Source organism: Aythya ferina (genome assembly GCF_964211825.1).
Source record: "Aythya ferina genome assembly, chromosome: 7".
NCBI classification, from domain to species: domain Eukaryota; kingdom Metazoa; phylum Chordata; class Aves; order Anseriformes; family Anatidae; genus Aythya; species Aythya ferina.
In genome coordinates this window covers 4,480,323-4,504,167 of record NC_140302.1, presented here as the reverse complement: position 1 = coordinate 4,504,167, position 23,845 = coordinate 4,480,323, and the positions used below count along the sequence as shown (strand labels likewise).

The following is a 23,845-nucleotide window of genomic DNA, read 5'->3' as shown; positions in this document are numbered from 1 at the left end:
TCAGTGCAAGCAACTTGACAACTAGAATGACAATGTTGGAAATCTTTCTGATGATAAAATGGGTGGTTTTTAGCCTGAAGGTTCCAACAGAATATTGCAGGCAAGTTGAATCATCGATCATATGAATAAAAATATTTATGGTTTTCACAGTATTCAAGTATGGCAAATAATAGAATTCCTTTCTTTGCAGTATTTAAAACTTATTGACTAGTTTATATAAGCAACTAGCACATACATTTCTTGCTACACAGATTTCAATAGTAGAGTGGACGAAAAGGGAGCTATGAGTTTGAAACACTATTGGTCTAGCACTGAATTTCTCTTGAGGTACATTCAGATCTGTGTTGTGGCTTAAAGCGTAGCAAAAACAAACAAACAAAAACTAAATAAACAAATTTCCATCAAACTTGTGATTCCAAAGCTCATGTTGATTCAGAAGGTGATTAAAATACACTGTGATGTTAATCTTTGTTTTGTCATATATTTGAGAAAATCTTCTTTTAACAAGAGTGGATAAACGTATCATAAGGAAAGAGAAGTGATCTATTACAATGTAGAGGCACTTCCTTACAGAGCAATGGCTAGTGAGAAAGCTGGACCTTGAATTTTTTTCTGCGTGGTATTGCTGTTTCTCTTTCAAACCCAGCTACATATTCAAGAATGTTTCGGGCCCTTTAGAGGCTTCACACTGTCATCTAAGATGCTCCTAAGCACTCTTAGTTCTCTCAGTGGTCAGAAGGGCCGTGTTAGCAGAAAATACAGGACTCTAAACAAAAGTAAAAGCAGCACATGAACAGACAGCTCCTTAGGATGTGTTAATGACAGCAACCATCAGCTCAACATATTTATTAGTAGGGGGGAGAGCAGTCCTGACTGCTATTGCTTGTTCATATGGAAAATACAGAACAGAAAGAAAAAAGCAGGTGGGTTTGCAGTACCAGACTCAAATTTAATTGGAGAGTGTAGGTTTTATAGAGAAGGTGTAGTACTATGTATAGGAATCCAGTTTGGGTTAGTACTTAGAAATACTTATATTTTTAGGTAACTAGCTAAATTTAAAAAGCCAAACTGCAGTGCTGCCTTCTTCACTGTAATTTTTCTCTTATATATAAATGGATACAAAACTTGAACAAAAAAACTGTGTTTGCTGTTCGTTGTTGCTTTCTTACCCGAGTATGGTTGATTAATGCATTTTGTGCATATGTATATGGGGGCTATCATGCTGGTAACATTTTTTTATTTAATTGATTTTAAAAAATGAATAGTTGTTTCATCCATCTGGATATGGTAACCTGGTAAAAGTATCTGTTAGCTTCTGGGTGCATACAAATGCTATCAAAGCAATGGGAAATGTACTTACCGTTGTATGTTACAGCAAGTAGAATTAATTGAGGAAAGGCTAAGGATATGCTTTTGATTATTAAATTGTAGTAATTCTTATTTCTTAGCTCATACTATAAGATACTTTGATATATTTCCATCTTACATCATTTAGAAGAACATTAATGAGTAAATTTGTTTAACCATTCAATTACATTAACCTTTCAGAAGCATAACTTTTTACAGTAGTTTATGATGCAAATCAAGCATGAAGAAAAACCCCAAATGAATACACCTGGGGGAAAACAAAAAAAAAAAAAAAAAGAAAAAAAAAGGCAATATAATAAAATAGCCCATACCATGGAAAACCAGAATTTAATAGAAGAATTATGTAAAATTCAAAAAGGACTCTCAGAAGGACAATGAGGTATAAAGGAGTACAGAACTGCAACTTAAATGCTCTTTACATAGCTAAGAAGTGAACTGTGAACTATTTGTGCACCATCAATCCTGGCCATCCAACATGGCTTTCTTAAAGTAGGCAGGGTATTCCCCAGTCTACCTCAAGTTGCACGTTAGTGTAATCTTTGGCTGTACAATCAACTGACTTGAGTGTACAGCCTGGAAACCATACAGGTCAGCCTAATATGGAGGGAAGCTCCTGCACAGTAAAATGAATCATAGTGCTTAACACAATTTCCCCTTTTAGAAAGATAACCCTTTGTAGCTAGAGATGTAGAATTGGTTTCTGTCTTGGTTTCTGTCTGTCTCCTTGCTATCCTCTTCTACAAGTCTCCATTGTAATGTAATTGAAAACAAGTCTCACAAAACAATTTTAATGAAATTAACATTTCCAACTGAAGTAGACAGGCATGTAGTAAATACGATGTTAATATAGAATGCCAAATGAATGTAAAATGCCCCAGTTCTCTTTTGTGACATTTCATAGCTGAAGTACAGATTTGCAGCAGTAAAATACATCCACATCCCTCTTGTAGGGTTTTACCAAAGAGAAATTGGCATTGTTCTCTATGGAGAACTTCACAATACAGTGTAAACACCAAACCCATACAGTGTACAGCACCTTTTGTAGTAATAGGGAGCAATGACAACAGCACATATCCTAGGATGCCAGGTGAGATAGCACATGTAGCAAGATAAATAAGAACTTACTGGGTGTTTGTTCTGGCTCAGACTAAAGTCCACCTAGCCCAGCATGCTTTGACAGTGGCCAAAACCAGACATTTATGGAAGAGTATAGGAACAGAGCGAGTATATACGTATATATATATAATATTAATATATTTCCCCAGAATGTTTAACCATTTGCCAGATATTTTTTTTCACACCTTTTTATTACACCCGTCTGAAGATGTAAAGAAAGTTTGTAATAGTTTTCAAAAGGCAGAATCACTGGTCTTAAAACAATTGTTTATAAACTACCTGTCTTTTAAACGATTTCTCTATCACAGTACCATTACCATTATTTTCTAGTAGATTAGATTGTATGGTCTTTGCTAACATTTTATTTGCAAATCCTGCTTTTTATTTGTGTTATTACATAATCCTATCAATTGCTCAGATATACATGTATTTATTCTGAAAGAGTTGTTTTCCACTTCTATTCAAAGTACATTTCCTTTAAAAAATAATGATCTTCCAAACTACTTTATTCAGGCTGAACCATTATATTCACATTTCCTCATAGTCCAGTCAAGAACTTTCAGATTCTCTAATGCAAACCTCTTCAAACAGAAGAAACAGCTACATTTATTTTAGACTTTGCCCATAATGACTGGTATTTTCCCCACTAATGGTTAGGTACAGCTTGCTTTTTGACTGGCTCCCCAGAAGTGCATGTTTTCTTTGCTTTTCTGTTCAGTGATGTTTTTTAGTAGTTCCAAGGGAAATATACTAATGTGCACTGCAGGGTTGATTGAAAAGATCCTTTGAAATTGATTAGTGCCATTTTTAGGTTTAAGAACAGGAAATTATATAGGATTCCTGTGATCCTAAGGGATCTATATATTAATTCTACATAAAACACCGTTTCTTCTTCCATCGTTTTCAAGATTTGCAATAGGCGCTAATTGGCAATGTTCACGTTTTCAGGAGGGAAAACAGTTGTGTGATTCATCACAGTTGTGTGACTGCAAGCACATATGGGTATTTGAATGTACAAGTTGTCTTTTAGGAGGGTAATTCATGTAGGCAACTGTATACTCTGGGAGCTGAGTCATGTCACTTACTCATGTCTTTTTATATACTTACCTCATGCTTCTTCCTTATAATGTAGTCTTGTTTTAGCATGTTAAGCACATATGAAAAACTATCAAAGAGAATACCCTTCTTCTCAAATTTGATCTCATTTTCAGCAGTATCTTTCAGAACATTACAATGACTTATGTACTACAATAACGTTATATTTTGTGTCGACTCAAATGTTCCTCAGTCAGGTGACAAATAAAGCAAGACCCATTACACAAAATGTTGTGATATAATTATCAATAAGATATAAGAACTCTGTTCCTACTGATCAGCCTTTCCAACCAGCCTGTTGCGTTCGTGTCGAGATGTCTGTACTGCATCCCTTTGTGAGGCTAATTCTAAATTCCTATAAGCAAAATTACACACATCATGTAAACTATTTCTTCCAGTTATTTCAGTAGTATATGAGTAGTATATTCCTTTAATAGACTTAAACAGACGATGAAACAGGATTGAATTGCTTTTTCTTTTTGCAGCTATTTTTACCTTTGACTAGTCCAAAATTTGCAATATAAATGACTTAAAATTTCAGGAATAAACTTCTGTTTTAAACCTGGGTTTAGTTCTCTACACAGTGTTCTTTCAACACTATTTTTGTTAAATTATTTTGATGTTAAGCCAAGAAAAGAGTGTGCTAAATATATTCTATTTCTTTGCAATGCTTACAGGTGAAAAAACTCTCTCTTGTAGAATTAAGCTTTGGGTAAATCTGTGGTATTGCCATATTACTCCTTGCTTGTTAACATTTTATTTTACTCTTACCATCAAAATGTTGTACGTGGTACCAATGAAATGTCAGTTACAAGGGGAGTTCTGACATTGAGATACGTGGCATGGTTGCAGTAGCAATACTCTCTGTCACTGACATTTCATTCCTGCCATGAATTGTAATGATAGCTTCATCATACAAGGCAGGTTCACATTAAGCACAAGCAGCGTCATCCACTGTGCCAAATGCATCCGAGGTATTAATTCAATGACTTGATTGGAGTTGCATGTTAAGAGAAGTTTGGCTCTCTAGGCTTTGAGCACTAAAACAGATAAATGTTTTCATTTGGCAGCCAGGAGAAAAAAAAAGAAAAAAAGTTTAATCAATCTTATGTGACTTAAGAGTCCAAAAATCTGTGATTAGTTGCAGATCTAGTCTTCTTAAACAAAGCAGCACTAAAGTGCACTTTTTAGGCTTTGTATGTGTATGTTAAAGAATGCATTCATGGAAACCTTATGACATAGAGCCTGTTTTTAGAACACTAAATCCTCATGACACTTCCAGGACGGCTGTGTATGCTACGCAATGTGATTCATAAGTAAAATTAACCTAGGGGTGATGTGCCAAGCAGTTTGGAAAAATGCAGACACCTCCAAACTTGAGGGAATAAGAAGTGCTCTCCTCACAGAGATGAGTGAGTATCATACCTATCATTACTCACACAGAAACAGAGCTTTAGAAGGAAGCATGGGAAAGAGGTCAACAAAACCTTTAACGCTTTGCAGATATATGACACACATCTCTTAAATGCTTATATCTTACCTGCATTATAGTCAGAATAAAGTAATGTATTGATCATTGTAGTAGTGCTCTTTGATTGCAAGCTAATGTTTGAGCTAGCTACAGGCCCTTGTACTACAGTACCAATCTTTGTTCGTCTCTTCTGTGTCACTGCATTCAACTGATGATACTGAAAAAGGGTAACATTTCACTCAAACTTCTTTACAGATCGATAGGCTGAACCACCTTCCTCTAACATGTGAGCTTATTACATTAAAGCTGAGTTATCTTAAAAGCAGTTGGACAGGTCTATCTGTATTCGTCCGGGCAGGTTTTAGCTTTCCATGTACTGATACTTTAATCAGTTCTCATTTTCTTCTCTTGTTCCTCCATCAAATTATCTGTACCTCAATGAGCTCTCATATAGACCAGGTACACTCACCAAGTCTGTAAATTATACTGCTTTATCATCGCCAATGATATTTGACCCTGATCCATCATGAAAGTCATTTACACCATTTTTACAGCATCCATTTTGTTTTGTACTGTCTTGCTTTCAAACATGGTATCTGACTGTTCATCATATTTTCCAGACCACTCCATTCCCATGATCAGTTTCTTTCTAAGTCTCCTGTCTCTAACATCCTTCCTTATAATCCACATTACATCAGTTTAACCACCTGATTGCTCATTGTGGTGACCGAGAAATGATGTTACAGAGCTTGTTGGATCTTGTTCTTGTTTCACAATGCTCTAGGTTCCCACAGTACCACTACTACATTGTAAGTGTATGTATCACAAGCATTACAAGTAACTTGGGATTCATTTCTGTGATTAGGAAGTCCAGGGTAAGTCACAGGACACAAGCAAGCGTGAATTAGCACACAAGTGTCTGAGGGATGCTTGTTTATTTGTGGGCATTCACATAGGTTGAGGGAAGAAGAAATCATGTCTCAAAGCCAGCCAGCATTAAGCTTTCTTTTGCTGCTTGTTACCTTGCTAATGATTCCTTTCCTAGGGCTACTGATTTTTGTATCTGTCTTGCTTAGCTGTTAGAATTTTTCTCTCACAGTTCCATAGATGCTGAATTAACTCACCATAAACCTCAGGAAACTGTTACCCTAAAGGAAGGGGAGTTGCCAACTGTAAGCCCAGTCCTGGATACAGTTCCACTACTATGGCTAACAAGATGCTTTCTTCAGTATTCTGGAAACTCTACACTGCAGATCAAAGATGAGCACTATTTTTACCAAGAAAGCCTGTGTTCTCAGAGTTCCCATAGTTAATGGAGCACATACCCTGGAACATGTTACATTTTCTGGTTCCCTCTTCCTGTAGCAAAGACTATAAAGGCCAGATCACTGGAAGCACATAAATATGTATCATTCATGCAAATAAATTTTTTACACCCTTTCTTAGGGTGTAAAAACTCATACACATTGGTGGAGTTAAAAGAATCTTGGATGAACAGGACAACAATCTTGATACCAAGCAATGATCAGGAAACTCTTCAGGCAGCTAACATTCCCAGCTTTCTCCCAGCTGACAGCATGTACGTACACACACATGCACACAAACTCAAGGGGAGAGTTTACACTGGCACTCTTGTGATTTATCTTTTATTTGTTAGTTTGAATTGTGAAACTGCAAGCCAACCCTGATCTTTCTCTTGAGTTTGACTGCTTGGGACTGAATTTCTATGGGACTTCTTTCTACCTTTCTGGGCTTACATTGGCCTTAGGGTATTAGACCTTAGGGCATGTGAGTGAATAATTACTAACCCCTCTCTTCTGTAATGCACTCAAATCCTGATGCCCTAACAGGCTGCAGTGAATGCAAGGTACATTTTGTCATTTAATTCAGGGTAAGAGCATGCACTGGAGCAGGTAATGCAACTGGCAGATAGATGCCTTGTAAACTGTTTGTCTGCTCACATCCCTACAGAGGCATTCCCTCCTTTCTGGACTTCTGTGTTAGCTCTTCTAAGCCCCTAGTCTTGTTACAAGCATGAGCCAGTAAACCAAACGGGCATTTCTGATGGAGTAGTACAGTGCCTGACAGCAGTGTGCTATTGGAAAAGTCTGATGGATACTTATTCTATCAAAGTTTAACAGCTCCTGTATTAACTGTCATGCACTTAAATAGATTGTTTTATTATCTAAAATAAAGAAAATCAAATGTTGAGACAGAAATTTCAGTGGAAAAGCTTCAGTTTTGATGGGACAAAAAGAGACCCCAGTTACAGCGATACTCCTCACCCCATTCTGTGGAATCACAGTCCCCGAACTGGGTGCATAGGCATCCTGGCCATCCATGGATACTCCATGGGATGAGTCATTGTTCTTGGGTTCTCTGATTTGCCCTTGTGAGGTTTCAGTGACTTTATAGTGTCAGCTTCTAATTCAGATACTTGTTAAACACCTAAACTTAGATGGCATGAATACCTCTTGAATTTTATGTATGTGTCAAAGGCATGGGTATGACATGCTTTTAAAAGGATGATGTAGTGACCTTCTGGAGAAATACATATTATTAATACTGTGCACCAGATTAATTGTCTATAAACAAGCAAGGTGGTGCTCACCTTTTCTAAGTACAAAGAAAGCCAGACTGAGTTTGTGTACGAGTCTATCTATATAAGAGAAAATTATTTTACTTGTTCTCTCTGTATTGTAAATTATGAATGATGCGAGAAGAAAAATACGTGTAAATTGCTTCTCATGTCCAAGGATCCTAGTGGCATTTTTAATATCAAAAAGACTTATCAAGGCAAGTGCCTGGACAAATGAGTCTCAGTGCCTTTATAATCAAGAGATTTATAATTCAGAGAGGGGTGTTAGTACCTGGGGAATTATGATATTTCCTGTTTGTTTTCTGTCAAAAAGGGCAAATTTCTGGCACTGTTTCCTTCTTTGATCAGACTCCTCTATGAATTTAAGGGCTGAACACAATACAGCATTTATAATGGCATGAACTCCACCAAAGGAGTCTGTCAAAATTGTTCATTACAGAAGTGAATTTGGACATGAAGCACAGTAGAAAGCGTATTCTTCCCAAACAAGGTATTTCTCTAGCTTCAGGACAGATACCTCTTTTGAAAATAAACATTTAGTCCTTCATATTCTTGTCATGGGCAAGAGACCCTAATTGGCACCATGGGTCAAGGTCCCATTAGGGACTGAAAACCTACATGACACTAATGAATGCACTAGTGGGGCAAAATGGTCTGGCAGTTACAGTTCAGGGATCCTATAAACTGGATAACTTCTTGTCTTCATGACAAGATTGTCTGTAATGGACAACAGGCCACAACAAGAGGATTATATTGTAGATCCTTGTTCCTATGTACTTAAAATTGTGTTGTAAAAGCTTCTTCCTTCTGAAAAATAGTAGTTGGTGTGTCAGAAATCCAAGGGAGCAGAAGACAAAGATTCTTTACCACAGAAATCTTTGGAGCTTCCGTACTTGGATGTTGAAATCATTTTCATTTAATGACGGTGCCTGTTAGTTTGGTGAGGAAGATGATAAAGGTGTTGACTGCAGTAGAAGTGGCAGTAGTGCTGTACCCACCATTTAAATATAGAAGGAAGACAAGGACCAATAACTGGAAAAAGTGGACCTCTGTGAAGCTCAGAGTCCCTTAACTGGATGCTGAGGACACAAACAGCTCTTTACAACATTTAGAAAAGCAACGCAGCTCTAAAAGGCCTACAGGATAAACTTCCATCTAGACTAAAGGAAATCTATTTATGATAGTGCAGATATGTATAGTATTTCTCTGGAATAGCAAATAGGATAACATTTTCCTTCCTAATGGATTGGTATAGTCCCAGCAAAGTAAATACAATTCCCACTGTCAGTGAGAGAGAAATTTGGTTAATTAGCTCTATGAGAACAAATTTGGATTCACAAATTCTGCTGAGATTAATAATTTCTGAGATAAATTTAAAACTTATAGTAATGTTTCTTATTTCATTGATGTTATTGATGAATAAAGCACAGCCCTTTCACATTGCCTTTCATCTTCAGTGATCTTTGTAAATGTTAGCTCTTTAACCTTCAAAATCCTTGTAGATACAGGTGAATACTTAATCATCAGATTTAGCAGACTCGTCACACAACATGAGTAAGTGTCAGTTAATAACAGTGTCTTCTACTTGGTAAAACAGAACTGATTTTTGTAAGGTTGTGACAGAATTGTTGTCAGAATCTGAATTAGAAATGATCTGTTGATGGTTATTTGTATAATAACTTAAATGATTTCCTTCCTTTTCTGTTCATTTATGGATGTCTTTGATTTATAGGGATCTATGTTCACTCATTTCAAATACCTTCAGACATCACCCTGAGGTCTCATGGTCATCAGTGGTTTTAGCCGGTTTATACAATCAGACTTGGTTTCCATAAACTAACTGAAATTTCTCACTAAGAAGTTATCGGTTTCTTGTAATTATGGAAATACAGTATTTATGAACAGTACTCTAAAGTTCAAAGACAATAGCATGCCCCAAAGTGTGTTGTCGTAAAATATAAATTAGCTTTGTTATGTTTTAACGGAAGTGTTTGTCTTAATTTTGATAACCAAGATTAAGGGATTTCTGCTGCAGATTACATACATATGTGCATTAAAATATCTGGAAAGAGTAAGGCATACACCTACTGTTACAGAAATACAAAATGACAAGTGCAGAATATGTTTACCTGACTTCAGGTGCTGGGATTCCTACCACAATGCAGTCCAATTGCACTTTGGTTCCTTCAGGAACTTCCCTGCTCTTCAGTTTTTGAGTGAAGCGTGGTGGCTGTCCGATGGGCTCATCAGAATATACGGATGCAGATTCTGACTCTGCTTTTAGTTCTGCACTTGTCAGTTGATTGATGGATTCCAAGTTTGCTGCTGGTTGATCATCTAGTTTTTCAAATGCTTTCTCTGCTTTATTTTCCAAGTCTTGAGGTAGTGGAATGGAAAGCCTTTCTCTGTTTTCTGTTGTACTAGAGAGGCTAGGGCTACCTTTTTGAGCAGATTTATTCTTAGAATCGATTTTGCTCCTGTAGTTTTTGCATGTTCGGGGTCTTATTCTTTCAGAGTTGTGAGCTTTGAAAAGTGAAGAGAGCTCTTCAATAAAATCTGCAGCCTTGTTCAGGAATTCCTTTTTTGATTCTGATTCAGAGGGAAGGTGCTGTTTCTTTAGGTCTTGAGAACTCCCTTTGGAGCCTTTTGTATCTCTGACATGGTCCTGACAAAAGTTTGTGTGCAGGCCATTGTCTGATGTTTTCAGAGCTGTAGAGTGGGCCATTTGTTTATTTTTTCCTGTGTTTTTCAGTTGATCCGGGGGATAATGTGAATGTGTCTGAAGTTCATCCTGTTTAGTTTCAAGTGGATTCTGATCAATAGCTTGTCTTGCCAGGTTTACACTTTCATTTAGCTCTTCTTGGCTCAAAAAGGCAGAGAGATCTGGAAGGTCGTCTTGAGCAGCTATCTCATCTGAATCACAAGTGTTGCCATAAAGGAAATTATGAGAAGTGGACTCTGATCTGCTTCTTTCACTGTTCCCTCGATGTCTAGTTTCAGCTAAATAACTTTCTCTCAGAAGCTGAGATATTGAAGTTGAGGACTCTAAGCTGTCGTCTTGCATGCTGCCAATAAAAAGGACAAATAGGACCACACTTTATCAATAGCAGATTTGTTGATTGCACAGAATTACAGGCTTCTGAAAAGCAGAATACAACATTTTCAAAGTGAATCTGGTTCCTGAACATTAACTTGCAAGTATGGCCTCGTTTTAAAGGCCTGCTTCTGTACATACTGCCAGATACTATTGCCTTTGCTCAGTGAAATCCATCTTTTATAACTTTCTACCATTGGTAGCATTGTATTGCTAAAGCAACTGCAAGTGTGATAATTTATACTCTGGTCCAGGCAAAACTTCAACTGCAGAGCTATTATCTGAGTTTCAATGTCAAATCTTTATCATTGCTGATCTGTGAGCTAAGAAACAACCTCATCAGATAGATTAAATGCTGGGTATTTCAAGGACTGAAAGTTGTGGGGGAATAACAGCACTTTTAAATTAAGTAAATTTAGATTGAAAGGCACTGAAGTAGTAAGAAAATGAACCCTCAAAAGCATTTGAGGGATGAGGGAAGGAAGGCAAAAGGGAGAGGAGAAAAGATATATTCTATAATGACAATTTTTCATTTAAAATTCTTAAAGATACTGCATTATAGGAAACAATAATGATGTTAAATGCACTACAGCTTCTTAAATTAAGCATTATTTCTAATAAGCTATCTATTTAAAGTAAGTAAAGTAGATAATTATGTCATTATCCAATACAAACATCACTTGTACTACAGGTCTTTCAAAGTCATTCTCTTAGGTCATCCTGATTCTGAAAAAATGTACCACAGATGAGAAGACAATATCAGAAAGCCCATTTTTAACCTGATAAGTGAAGCTCTCATCCCTTCTGATACGTAGGTCAGTACTTCCATTTATTATTCTCCCTTTTTATTTACACGAGAGCCAATATGAATGTAGAGCAATTCAAACATCTTATTAACGTGCTAATCTTGGAGTGGCTTAAATATGAAGACAAAGAAGACAAATACTGTTCACAATGTTACAGAGCTGGTACCTCACAGATACTGAAAAAGGTAAGTGACTATGGACTCCCAGAATATGCAGTGCATGGAATCTCTCTTGAAGCTCTTCATTTATGGCCCAGCAAGTCTTGGTGTGGTGGTTTCAAATATTCCTACCCCAGGGTGTCTGCTTTGTCACACTGCAGAAGGTTGTGTTCCTGTCATGGCATCAAGAGAAGGGAACATGCATGCCCCCTTCCTCAGCCGTTTCCATTCATAGCATTATGTAACAGCCAAAAGTGCCAGTGAAGGAAAAGTTAAAAAGGTATCTCTGCTGTGAAAGGCTTTCTGCTCTGCTAGAGGGACAGTTGTCTCTGGAAAAGGGCTAGTAAAAATTAAATGAGGCAGTAATAACTTGTACTTCTGCAGTGTTTCTTCCAGGAATGTGAGAGACAGCCCTTCTATATTCACAAAATGGAAAGCTTCCATTTAAACTTTTTATATTCTTCACCGAATGAGCTATCATATTCTCATGTGCATTTTGAGGCCTAAATCCCTGTCTGATGCACAATATGTTCTGTTTCCCATGTAAATATTTAACATTTTTGATGCATTGAGTTCATTGTTTTATTTTGTAATAGGAAACAAGCAAACTCAGTAAGACAACAAAAGCACCCAAACAAAGTACTGATAAATTTGTGCCTGTAGGAAAAATGACAAATAAAATACCATATAAGTTATATACTTCTAAACACCCAATTTAGTTCCCAGTGCAAATTCCAGCTGTAAAGCACCACCTGCCTCACTCCTGCAACTGAGCCAGGATCTTCAATACTGATCGAATGCCTGCTGTTAAATTATCTGGCACAGTGATTCAGTGAAGCTGTAGAGCAAAAAAGAACATTGATTTGGGAAGCCCACATGAGATAATGCTGTAAGCTGTTTCATGATTGGACAAGGTATATAATACAACCTCTTAAGAGAACAAAAAGGTCTCCCTAAGGCATAAAGTTCCTGCTCTATGGATACCACTTTGCTTGCTCAGCTTTTACTTCTTAAACAGCTGTGCAACCTTACTGTAGCTGAATGCGTTTAAGAGATTATATTATCTTGTTTATGTGCTGATGGCACACTCTGTACAGTAAAGGTCACAGCTAAATCTACAGTTTCAGCTCTGAAGAGTTTAAATGCGTTCTGACATAAGGAGTTACAGCCTGGGAGAGAAACTCTGCACATGAATGAATGTGTTTAGATAGGCAGAATAGCTTTATACTTCTAGTTTGCAAAAAAGTACTGTCAATAAGCCACTGTCTGATAGCCAAAGGAGGATAAGTAGATGTAATTACTGCAAAATAACAAAACCAGGGGTGCTTATAGCTGATGAAAATCTAAGGTGATAAAGGAAATTAAAGTGGCCAAATCAAGACTTCCTTGCATTGATGGTTCATTTTGGCTAGCTGTAATGCATTTGGATACAGCATCTCCTGTTCAGATGACCAGGCTGGACAGTGTAGCCATACATGGAAGACCAAAACCCATTTGTTTGTCACAGTCCTGAGTGAACATGTACGAAGCAAAATCTCCTCTCCTTCTGAGGAGATTTGAGCAAGTGCAAGTGGGAGAAATCAAACAGTTCTGCAGGAGAGGAGCTGGAACAGCTTCCTTCCTTGTGTCCATAACAGAGCAGAAGGAGTAGAAAGGATCAGAGTGCTCCTTCAGGTGTTGGGAAGCAAGGTACTGATGAGAATAAATCTGAAGCCAAATTCTTCATCCTTAGAGAGCCTTCAGTTTTCTTGAGAGCTCACCAGGGTCAGAATGTTATATCTAACTCTTCTTTATTTTCAGCTAGTGTAGAATATAACTTTTAATTCTATTTTTAGTGAGGGAAAAGATGAGTACTAGTCAAACGTAGCACTTTGAGGCAGTGCATGGCTACTGAAGTTTTAAGATATTTTGAATGATGTGATATTTCTAATTAAATGGAAATGCTGAGTTCAGGCAAATGTTGCTGTGAGGCTGCCAGACAGTCCATTTACAAGCAAGCCTTGCAAGATGCCCTGTTCCTTTTTTTTTTTTTTTCTTTTTTCTTTTTCTCCTACAAGGAGTTATTTTCTCAAGTAGTATAGAGGGCTAATGACTGAAGGAAGCACTGGGTAGGCTGAAGCCATCCAGATTTCACAGTCAGGGGAGATCGGCTTTGTTTCAAATGAGCCAAGTGTACAGCCTGACAAGGTCTGTGGGCTAGACAATAATATGTCTGAATTCAATACATTTTCTAAAATATCTTTTCAGACCACCTTTCTAGTGAGCAAAAAGATATCACCATAGGGAAAACTGTGCTATTGCGGGTTTGATTAATGGTAATTGATATTTATTGTGGCTTTATATAGCCAAAATAGGAATCTCGGCTCCTAAATTAAGACCTGGGCTTGAATGCAGTCTTTCTCTTTCCTTGACTTTCTAGATTGTTTAGATTGTGTTGTAGAATTGGCTTTGATATGCCTTGAGCCGTTCCTATAATTTGTTCAGATTAGGACTTTGGAACAGAAGTGTCTTTGTGGCCACAAAGAAGCCATCCCACGCTCATCCAGTGCACAGCAGCACAGAAGGCTGGGAGCAAACAAAGTATGCTGTAACTACAGGTATCTCTGTGGAGCTGTAAGGAGTAAGCCGTAAGAGGACAAACTCTGGTAAAAACAAAGTAGAAAGTAATCTGTGGTGTTGATGAAAGCATCAAGAATTTTGCAGACTGGAAAAATCTCTCTCTTGATGAACAGGTTATCAAGGGGAGGAATTGTAATGCTAGTTACAAATACTAGCTCTAAACTGGTGCTGTTTAGGACTGGGAAGGGAATGACTGGCCCCAGGAGTCAGCTGTCCGCCAGTTTTGGCAGTTTGTTACTTCCAGCACCAAAAAGTGCATTAAGGGCAGCCTCTTTTGCTTTCCCAGGACACTAACAGCAGTGACCCTGGGTACTATTATATTGAGAGGCACCAGAGGATGTCATGAACAAAACTGACTGCACGTACTTCTTCATTCCACTAATTCTGTTTCCTTGAGCAAACTAACTGCACGAGCTTTCTGATTTTTCAAGAGACTGTGTCTACAGCAGTGTTCTCTTATTAGCCAAGCAATCTTTAAGATAAAATATACACAGAGGTAGAATTAGATTCCAAAGATTGTTTGTGCAGTGCCTTGACATGAAAATCATTATATGGAGGGCAAGAAAATCACTCCAGCAAGCTTGTGCAGTGTGCTGCTGTATCCTTTCATTTCCTATTGCTGAGTCATCACTGAAAGAATCTGATCTTTTTCCTAAGAAAACATCAGTAATGAAATCTCTGCAAAAACAAAGGGATTCACAGGTATGTTTGAATGCAGGTCATCTGTTCTCTTTGTTAGAGACAGCTTTGACTGCTTAGTACCCTAAAGACATTCTTTTCAAACAGTCCTTCACTTAACCCTAAAAAAGAGGCTATCTGCAAATAGCAGATTTAATGCAAAAAGCACTTAAAAATCTTCTTTGGCCTTCACTTGTACTTAAATTTCAATAGTTTTAGTCAGCACATGTTGCTTCTAGCTGGCTTTCCAAGCTACCATTTCTTTGAGACTGCTGTTGTATGAAACCCCAGGATCAGAACAGCTAGCAAACTGCTGCTGCTTTCTTTGCATGGCGGCATCTTGTGGGATTTACACATCAAATGTACTGTATGTCCAGCACCTCTGCATGGAAACTAGAAAGTTTAACAGATCTTAGAGGCTTCTATCTTTTTCCAGTTAATTTAATTGCAAATAAATTGCATTTACGTATCTGCTGTTAACGCTAACAGTTACATAGGTGTTTCAGCTGCAGGATCGCAGCTATGAAAAACAAGAGATGACACGAGCAGTCTGTCTCCCACACATTTAAAGATCACAATCACATTCTTATGTGCTTGCAGGAATTCTCACTTGGCAGTTGCCATTGTCACCGTTTCCGGTTACTGCCTGTTGACATGCTGTAGCTGCTGGAGGACAGACTTTGAGACTCCAGAAGTATGAGAGGTTAGGCCTGAAGCAGAGGACTAAGGTTAGCCGTCTTGTTTGTGGTTATGGGTTCGAGTGTAAGGCATTTTTAATAATTGTATCTAAAAATCTTTGTACAACAAGGTTATTTACTTTTCTGCTTTAGACACATTAGTAGCTTCAAATTCTATTCCTTGTAATGAATCAGGAAAGTCAGGTAGCTAAATTCCCATTTCCAAGTAATGTAATTAAATAATGGAAAATGAGGAGAGAGCCTCCAAGCCCAAGGGTATAAAAGCTTCTTGTTGGAAATAAAATCCCTCTAAGAACAAGTAGGCTAAAGGTTATGTCCATGTTTAGGAAATGTCCTGCTTCTTCATCTGTATTTTTCAACATAATCTTTTCAGTATTCTAAGTACATTTTTCATTTTCTTCCACTTAACCAATTTAAAAATTTCCATATCTTATTGCAGCCATTTGATTACAAGTCTAATAGAGGCTGGTAGCTTTTTATTGCTCGCTGTAACATTACTTTGTTAATAGTGAAAAGACTGGTGGTGGTGTTTTAAGTATCTTCACATATTGCTGCTCTTGGCTTTAACGTATGTATCTGTTGTTTAAAGGATTTTTAATTGGTGTTATAACTGATGTATGGCTACTACTGTCTCTGTTCAGATAAATAAGTAGTGTCAGACCCTCTTCTGTAAATAAAACTTATGATAATCTAGCTTCTCCCTTAGATATGCTGCAGTATAAATCTGCAGTAACTTCACTTACACTGCCCAGGATATTTACGTGAAGCAGCTGTGAGCAGAATTACTAAGCTCAGCCTTTGCAGGCCCTTTATCTGTAAAGGCCAAACAGGTAATTTTTTCAAGTAGTTCTCAGGTAACATGTAAACTTTTCCTTGATGAACATGAATCTTAAACATTGAAAAGTGTGACCTATGTACAACAAAAGGGAAGAAAGAAGGAAAAAAATAACTATAGAATATCCAATCTTTAGAATTTGGGGGAAATTTCATTATTTTTAATAAATCTTTAATGGTTTGGGAGTTGAATAATGCCTTATTTTTGAATATTTATTATCATGGATTGGGATTCTAACTGGTAAAAAAAAAAATCCTTTTAAAATGAAATTGCTATCTTGATTTTCATAGGAAAAGGGAATATAGAATTGTATTATTATCTATATACAGTTATGCATCATCTATGTTAAACAGCATTACGTTGAAGTAATAAATAATTAGAATGGAAATATAACTCCATATTATTTACCATGTGTTTTTTTATAAACATGATGTTAATAATTTCAAACCAAATACAAGTGATTTGAAGCAGGCAATATTTAAGTCTAGATTTCTGTAGCCGAGGATCTATTTTGGCTTTTTTTTGTAGCGATGTTGGTCTCCTTTAACACAGCTCTTCTCTTGTTGGGAGATGTTCACTGTTTCACTCATAGGCATTTGAATGTTACTCAAAATGTTCAGATGTTAGAGCATTAATAGCACCTATTTTGCTTTAAGAAACTTCTGATGAGTCTTAAGAGCACCTGTTTTGCAAGCAAATAGTGCTAGAAATATGAGATGTGAAATGTGTTCTTCATTACCACTGTATTTTGTCCCTAATGTCTCTTCCCTTTCCTACTGACAGCATAATTGTAGAGCCCACAAAAGGAAAAAAAAAAAAAAGAATTTATCATCTCAGAAACGGGATGGTATGAATACTGTATCCAAATAATTGCAGAAGACACTCAAATAAGCCTTTGTGCACTTGGAGTCATGCCCTTGAATACTTAGTCACCTGGCCTGTGACCTCAGGGTTGTAGTAGTGAGCACCCTAAACAGTCTAAAATATCCAACTTTTCTTCAGGAAAAAAGCCCATTCAAAGATCTTTAACTTTTTCAACACTTCTTTCATACTATCATAAGAAAAACACCATTTTTTTTTACTCTGATCACAAAAATTCTCTTTATAATTAATATTGTCCAATAGTAGTTCTCAAAATGAGAACTTAGATCCTTTCTTACCCGTATCTTGTCTTTGCTCCTTAGTGAATCTCCCTGAACTATGAGGTTAAACAAGATCTTTAAGAAACTTTAAGATAAATTTAGTCTGATTTTTAAATTAAAAAGTCGAAAAGGAAAAGACATGACAGCAGTCTTTGAGGACTGCTAGAGATGCTTCTCTGTCCTCCTTTCCTGTTGGTCTGTGAGGGCTGGGACACAGATGTTAGGGCAAGCTCTGAGTGTAGCACTTCAAGTGCTGGTAATGTAGGACAAGTTTTTATTAATTTAAGTAAAGTATGCAAGCCAGGTTCCTTCAGGGATTGCCCACGTGAGAAAGAGTCTATATGAAAGATCTGAAAACATACAGCAGAAGTCCACAGTTTGGTGATGGATGTGCACACAAAAGTCCACAAAACTAAACTAAAGCTAACAAGCAACAATATTCTTTTCTTCCTGGTCCAAACACAAGCACACTGTGCAATCCTTTCATTGCTAAAACTGCAAATCCACTTTCATGGACAGTGACCCAATTGATTTAAACTAGGTCATTTCTGTTAGTCCTGCTAGCAGTACGTGTGAGCAGGGCAGAAATCCACAAATGCCTGAGGCTGAGGACTATTCCAAAGTTTTATTTTGGGACAACTTAGCTCTGTGACAAAAAATGATTTGAGCAATGCATGGCCTTGCTGTAGACTGGCAAATTACAAGACTGCACAAGGTACTTGTAATAAGAATTTGCATGACTTAAATGCTGAGCAGATTTCTCTGTTCTACCCATGCATGTAAACAGCACTGATGTCAAAGGAATTGTGCACGTGTATCTGAAGACCACTGCTTGTGTAGCCAGAGTGAACAAGCACAAGCCAGACAAAGGGAAGCCCTGAAAAGCAGTGGTATGCAAACAAAATGGAATTTGCACGTCTAAATTTTGTCTCGTTATTTCAAATGTATGGGCTGTTTTGGTTTTAAAGTGAGATTAAGTTTTCACATAAATATTGATTCCTAGTTAGAAAGAGAATGTGAATCTTAAACCTAAGGTACAAAAGAAATCTGGCTTGTGTTTTTTTCCATATTTTTTTTTTTCCAGTTGTGCCTTTCTTTTTTTCATATTCTCATTGTATATTTTTTATCTCCTCCTCTATCTTTTTAATGCTTTTTCACAAATCTTCCCTAAGAACATTGTAACATAAAAACTTTCACTTTTGAATCATATATATAAATTATGATGTTTAAATGAGATTTCAGTTAGGTGAAATAATTTGCCCATCCTCATAGAATGTTACTGTTTATGAAAACAAGTATAGAAAATTAAACTAACATAGATAAATAGTCAGTGACTTAGATTGTGATTTAGATTGCATTGTTCAATTGCTGTTACAGGACAGGGTAAAATTTTAACAAACCACCTTAATGCTTTCTTTATTTGCAAATATACCCAGACTGCTAATTCCTGGCAGCTGTTGATAAGAAACATTCTTTCTGTAGCACAGCAAGACATATTGTAAAATCTCTAAAGAATGCACAGGAATATTAAATCAGTACAGAACACACAGTTCTTTGTCTCTGGTAGTCTGTCAAGTATAAAAACTAACTCCTCTATAGATTATAAATTATTTCTGATATGTAAATATCATTCTGTTCAGCTACAGAAACTAAAAGCTTCCTATTGCTGTTTAATTTTGTTAGACATTTCTGAAAGAAGAGAGAGAGAAAGGGAGAGAAAGAGAGAGAGAAAGATAGAAAGAAATATTCTGACCTTAGGAACTTTCAGGAGATGTAGGAGAGGGAGAAGAGCAGTGTTGAAGTTTATGAAATTGTTCCATTAACATTTGCTGATTTTGTTTCCACTCTTAAACTCTAGAGCATCTTCCCAAATGTAAACCTCATGATCAAAACAAAACTGTTGATAAAGTAATCAGTGTCTTCAGTATGATTCGTATAATGTTCTGTTGACGTAAACTCAAGAGCTACTCTGTTCTCTTCTCAATTGTTGGCATATTATTTTGTAAAACTTAAGATGGGCTTCTGATTACTGCTTAATGTTGCAATATATTGAGCCAAACATTTGCTACTGACAGTCAAATACTTTTCTGAGAGAGAGAAAGAGAGCAGGAGAGATAGTGAGAGCTCAAGGGGGAGAGCTATGCCCTTCTAGCAGGACTGTTTCTGCAGCTGTTGTGCACATTAATCCAGAGAGCAGATCTCCCAGCACTAAATATAGCCCTTGGGGTCATTTTACACGACAAAATAAATAAATAAATAAATAGAAAGTATTTAACTATGGGGTCACGTTAAATTAGGTTTGATTTTGCTTAAGAAGGAAATCCAAATTATGGCATATTGGTTTAAGACTGAACACCAGAAAGTAAATAGTTCAGAAAGTGAAGGGCCACAAGGCTGAAAGAAGATTACAGTCCTGGCAATGAGCTTTTCAGGTCATTACTATCTTCTGTTGATTCTTTGGAGGAGTCAGACTGGCTCCGAGGGATTTTGAGACCCCCCCCCCCCCCAGTGCTATTCAAGCCCTTTATAGTGCTGCAGAACATTGTTTCTCTTTCACTGCAATACACATGCCTCAGCCTAATTTAAGTCAGTCAGTTTTAAAATGATTTGTTCCCTGTATACGTCTTATCAGCAATAATTAGCTTTCAAAGATACATGCTCATCAACCCCTCTGCACCTGTGCTGCAAAATTAAAATGTAAACCAATCTAAAGTTGAAGCATTACCTTTTTTAGTTCTTCCAGATGTTGCTGCCCAACTCTGGCAGTTAGTAGCGATGACAATTATCCAGAAATGTGAGATTAAAGTTAAGGAAGCGAGGGAATTCTTCCAGTCCTCAGGAACAGGAACAACTAGGAGTCCATACAGTGAAGGAAGTTAACCTTCGTTATTATGAGGATGGCTGTAAGAAGCTGGACAACCTGTCACCACCGGAGCAATAGCATTTGTCAGTTTGCAGGTCCCAAGTTATTTTGAGCAGCGTAAACCATGTGCCTGCGGAGCATTCCACCTCATTGGACAGGAGAGTATCGAGCACAGGGAATCCACTGCTCTGACAGCACCTATGGGCACTGAGTGCCTTCTCCTCACCGTGAAGCAGCCCCTATAGATGCTTATGTGGGTTTTGCTGATGCGTCCAAGAGGCGCTGTAGTGGCGTCTTGTCAGCCGGTTTACACTTCAGCCTTTTAGAATTACTTGTCACTGCTGTTGGCTTTACATTTTGATCAGAACTCGAAGAAACTGGGAAACCCATTAGTGAGTAGTAATGTAAAAGTTTTGCAAATCCAAATGCAAACACAGCAAATGTGATTTAATAGTAGGATATTCCTGACTTCTTCAAATGTTTGATTTAATAAACACACACAGCAATTTTGCAGAAATCCTTAAGGATGACCTGTGGCTACAAACCCTCAAGAAGTTGGAAGTTCTAAACTTGCTATTGAGTGCACAGGAATAAATTCTTGGGGGAAAAGCAATTAGAAGTGGCAAATGAAACCTGGCTATAAATAGAACTGAGATATTAATAATTTAAAAATATTTTAAGCAGTACACAGAGAAAACCTGTTATTACATAAAGAATAGTTTATAAAACTGAGCTACGAGATAAACCCTTGAGTGACTAAAACCTACAACATCACATGGAAAATGTTGAGACTAGATTTTCTTTTCTACTCATCCTACACACCAGGAACAACAAAATCTGAAATTCTAAATGGTTCAACTTACCAAAAAACGCTTCTTGATTGTTGATATTTTATTAAAAATGCTCGTCATAGTTCCAATTTTAAAACATTAGCAAAATGATACATGTGTATTATGGGAAGTTGATACATAGCCCTTTCCAAAGCTAATGATGTAATTAATTGGCCTTTCTACCTTCTCCCCAATTCTCTTGAGTGTTATCACGTGAGCTCCTTTGCTAGGAAAGACATTCTCCTCGGGGATGCAGGTGCAGAAAGATATTTTATAAATCATAACAGTAGGAAAAATCAGAAGTGTAATGGCAGATCTCTTCTGAAAAAATGTGTAGTGGACTGGAGGTGGTTTTCTTTTGTTCCTCTTTTTGTAAATATAATTGTCAAAATAGCTTGTGAACCTTATTTTGTGACGTGGTTTCTTCAGTGATCTGGAAGTTGTACGGTGAAGTCAGACCTTCTTCTGGGAACAGGGTGGGCATTTTATGGGTTTAGTGATGTCTAATGTTACTTTATTACCTGGGTCAGAGATTTAATGTATTCTTTATAATGTCTGTAACAGTGGATGTGAGCCATACAGTACTGACAGGAACTGCATATTGATACTGCACCACACATTACTGTGGCTTGGACATTATAGCATCTGTAGATGAAAGCTACAAAGTTTGAAGCATAAAAATATACATCTGATAAAATAACTGTAAATCCAAGTGGACTTCTGCTGAGATATAATTATTGCAAAACGTGTGGAGCTGTGAGCTGCTGTTTGTGCATGATAGGCAAAATTAAGCAAACCAAGTAAGTATTCAGTCTGATCCAAAAAAATACACAAAACTTTTCCACTTTGAAGGACTTCTATATAATATGCTAGAAAAACAAAATAATTTAACAATCTGTGCAACAAATGAACTAAGAGTTATGCAGAAAGTACAGCACTGAGAAACCATGACGGTTATGAGCCTTTCCTGTGACTAACACACTGACCATACTTAGAGCGGCTGGTACAAGGACAAAACTTTCAGGAACTATGAGAAGTCCAGGCATACACAGTAAATATGCAGTTCACTGCAGAACCAACATCTTGATAGAGCAACATCAGAGAAATTCAGATTCACTAGTTTGCAAACAACAGAGTCCATGAAAATACTGTTGTACCTCTGTGACTACTTTTAGAAGGCAATCAACTGAGACCTTTGATGGCAGAGCACTAAAAAGTTGTACTGTGGCCCTTCAAGATATTCTAACTTCCAGCTTTATGTTATTTTGTCTTTGCTGGCTGACAGAAGGGAATATCTACCTCTCTAGCATAAGGCTTATCATCTACCTAGCACATAGCATGCATTTCCCTAATTAGTTCGTAAGAAAAAAAAAAAATCTGATTCAAGTTACCTCAAGTTCACAGTTACACATGTACAAAGCTTTATTTCGGCTTTAGAGGTTAGTGCTGGAAATAGTGCTGACAGCTGCAGGTTGGCAGTAAGCTTTGGGACATACATTACAGGGCATCCCTGATTAGTTTGATACTTCTCACAGAAGCTAGTGATGAAAAGCAGCTGGACAAACTTCAAAATTGTCTTCTGAGCAGGAATACTGCCTTAGAACAAAAGGCATAAAACTGAGTGCTGCTGACATTTAGGGCTGGAACCAGGGAGAGGACAGAGGCAGGACCAGAAGCCCAGGAGCCAGCTGACACTGACCGTGCAGACAGAGGCCAGACTGAGCCTTGGGCTGGCCAAGAAGGAGGAAAAACTGCACCAAGCGGAACATTAGCAGTGCAGCTCATAGGAAAAAGGGTATCCGTGCCACAGGGAAAAAATTGCTGGGAACATTTTAACAGCTGGTTTGTGAAGTGACTCTGATTTTAATTAAGCTCAACTGGACTAGACCAAGCTGCTTTCAGGTCAGCTCCGGTCAGTTTACACACAGCAGCTGTCTGTGTGCCTGAGGGCAGACCAAAGCAGTGAGAGTTTCTGCTGTTACACTTCAAGTGTGGTACTATAGCTCGAGTGATGCCTCATAACTCATTCAACCATTATAACTTGATCAAAATTCTTAGTGAAAATTTAAACTTATCAACAATATAGTTGTGTAGTGTGGACACAGCAGTGAAGAAACACTTGCAGAATCAGAAGATGCTGAAGTCACAAAGAGACCTCAAAAGCACAAGTCACATGCCACAATCATGCTTCCTTCTGGAGCTGGTCAGTTGCTGTGACTTCCTCACCTAGCAGTGTCTATAGTAATGAAAGCTCATTCTAATGTCCTCTTGTCTTTGTTATGCTATTATTTCAGAAGAACATAACAGAGCTCAGTGAGTTTCTTCTAAGGTGTTAGAAAGTGCCATCAGTGTCTATAGGAAGAAGAATTTTAATGTTTTACACCTCACCAATCTCTTGGCTTAGTTTTTAAACCAATAAGGACCAGAAGGAATTGCATTATCATTAAAAATATGGGCAATGATGTGCATGCCA

At 37.4% G+C, this 23,845-nt stretch overlaps 1 protein-coding gene and 1 long non-coding RNA gene across 3 annotated transcripts in view; one reads left to right on the top strand and one right to left on the bottom strand.

The window, feature by feature from the left end:
• The window catches only part of MYPN (myopalladin), a 57,860-nt gene extending 37,008 nt beyond the window's left edge, over positions 1–20,852 (bottom strand). The window contains exons 1-2 of one of the 2 annotated variants that reach the window (XM_084524977.1): positions 20,405–20,852; positions 9,779–10,714 (exon numbers count right to left, since the gene is read on the bottom strand). In XM_084524977.1, coding sequence (XP_084381103.1) covers positions 9,779–10,713 — 935 coding nt within the window. In that variant the 5' untranslated portion in view covers position 10,714; positions 20,405–20,852. Of the gene's footprint in view, positions 1–9,778; positions 10,715–19,432; positions 19,522–20,404 lie in introns of those variants that run through there. The other variant, XM_084524978.1, reaches the window with a different exon arrangement.
• Positions 1–23,845, top strand: part of LOC311439379 — a 54,050-nt gene that overhangs the window by 17,203 nt on the left and 13,002 nt on the right. The window lies entirely within an intron of this gene.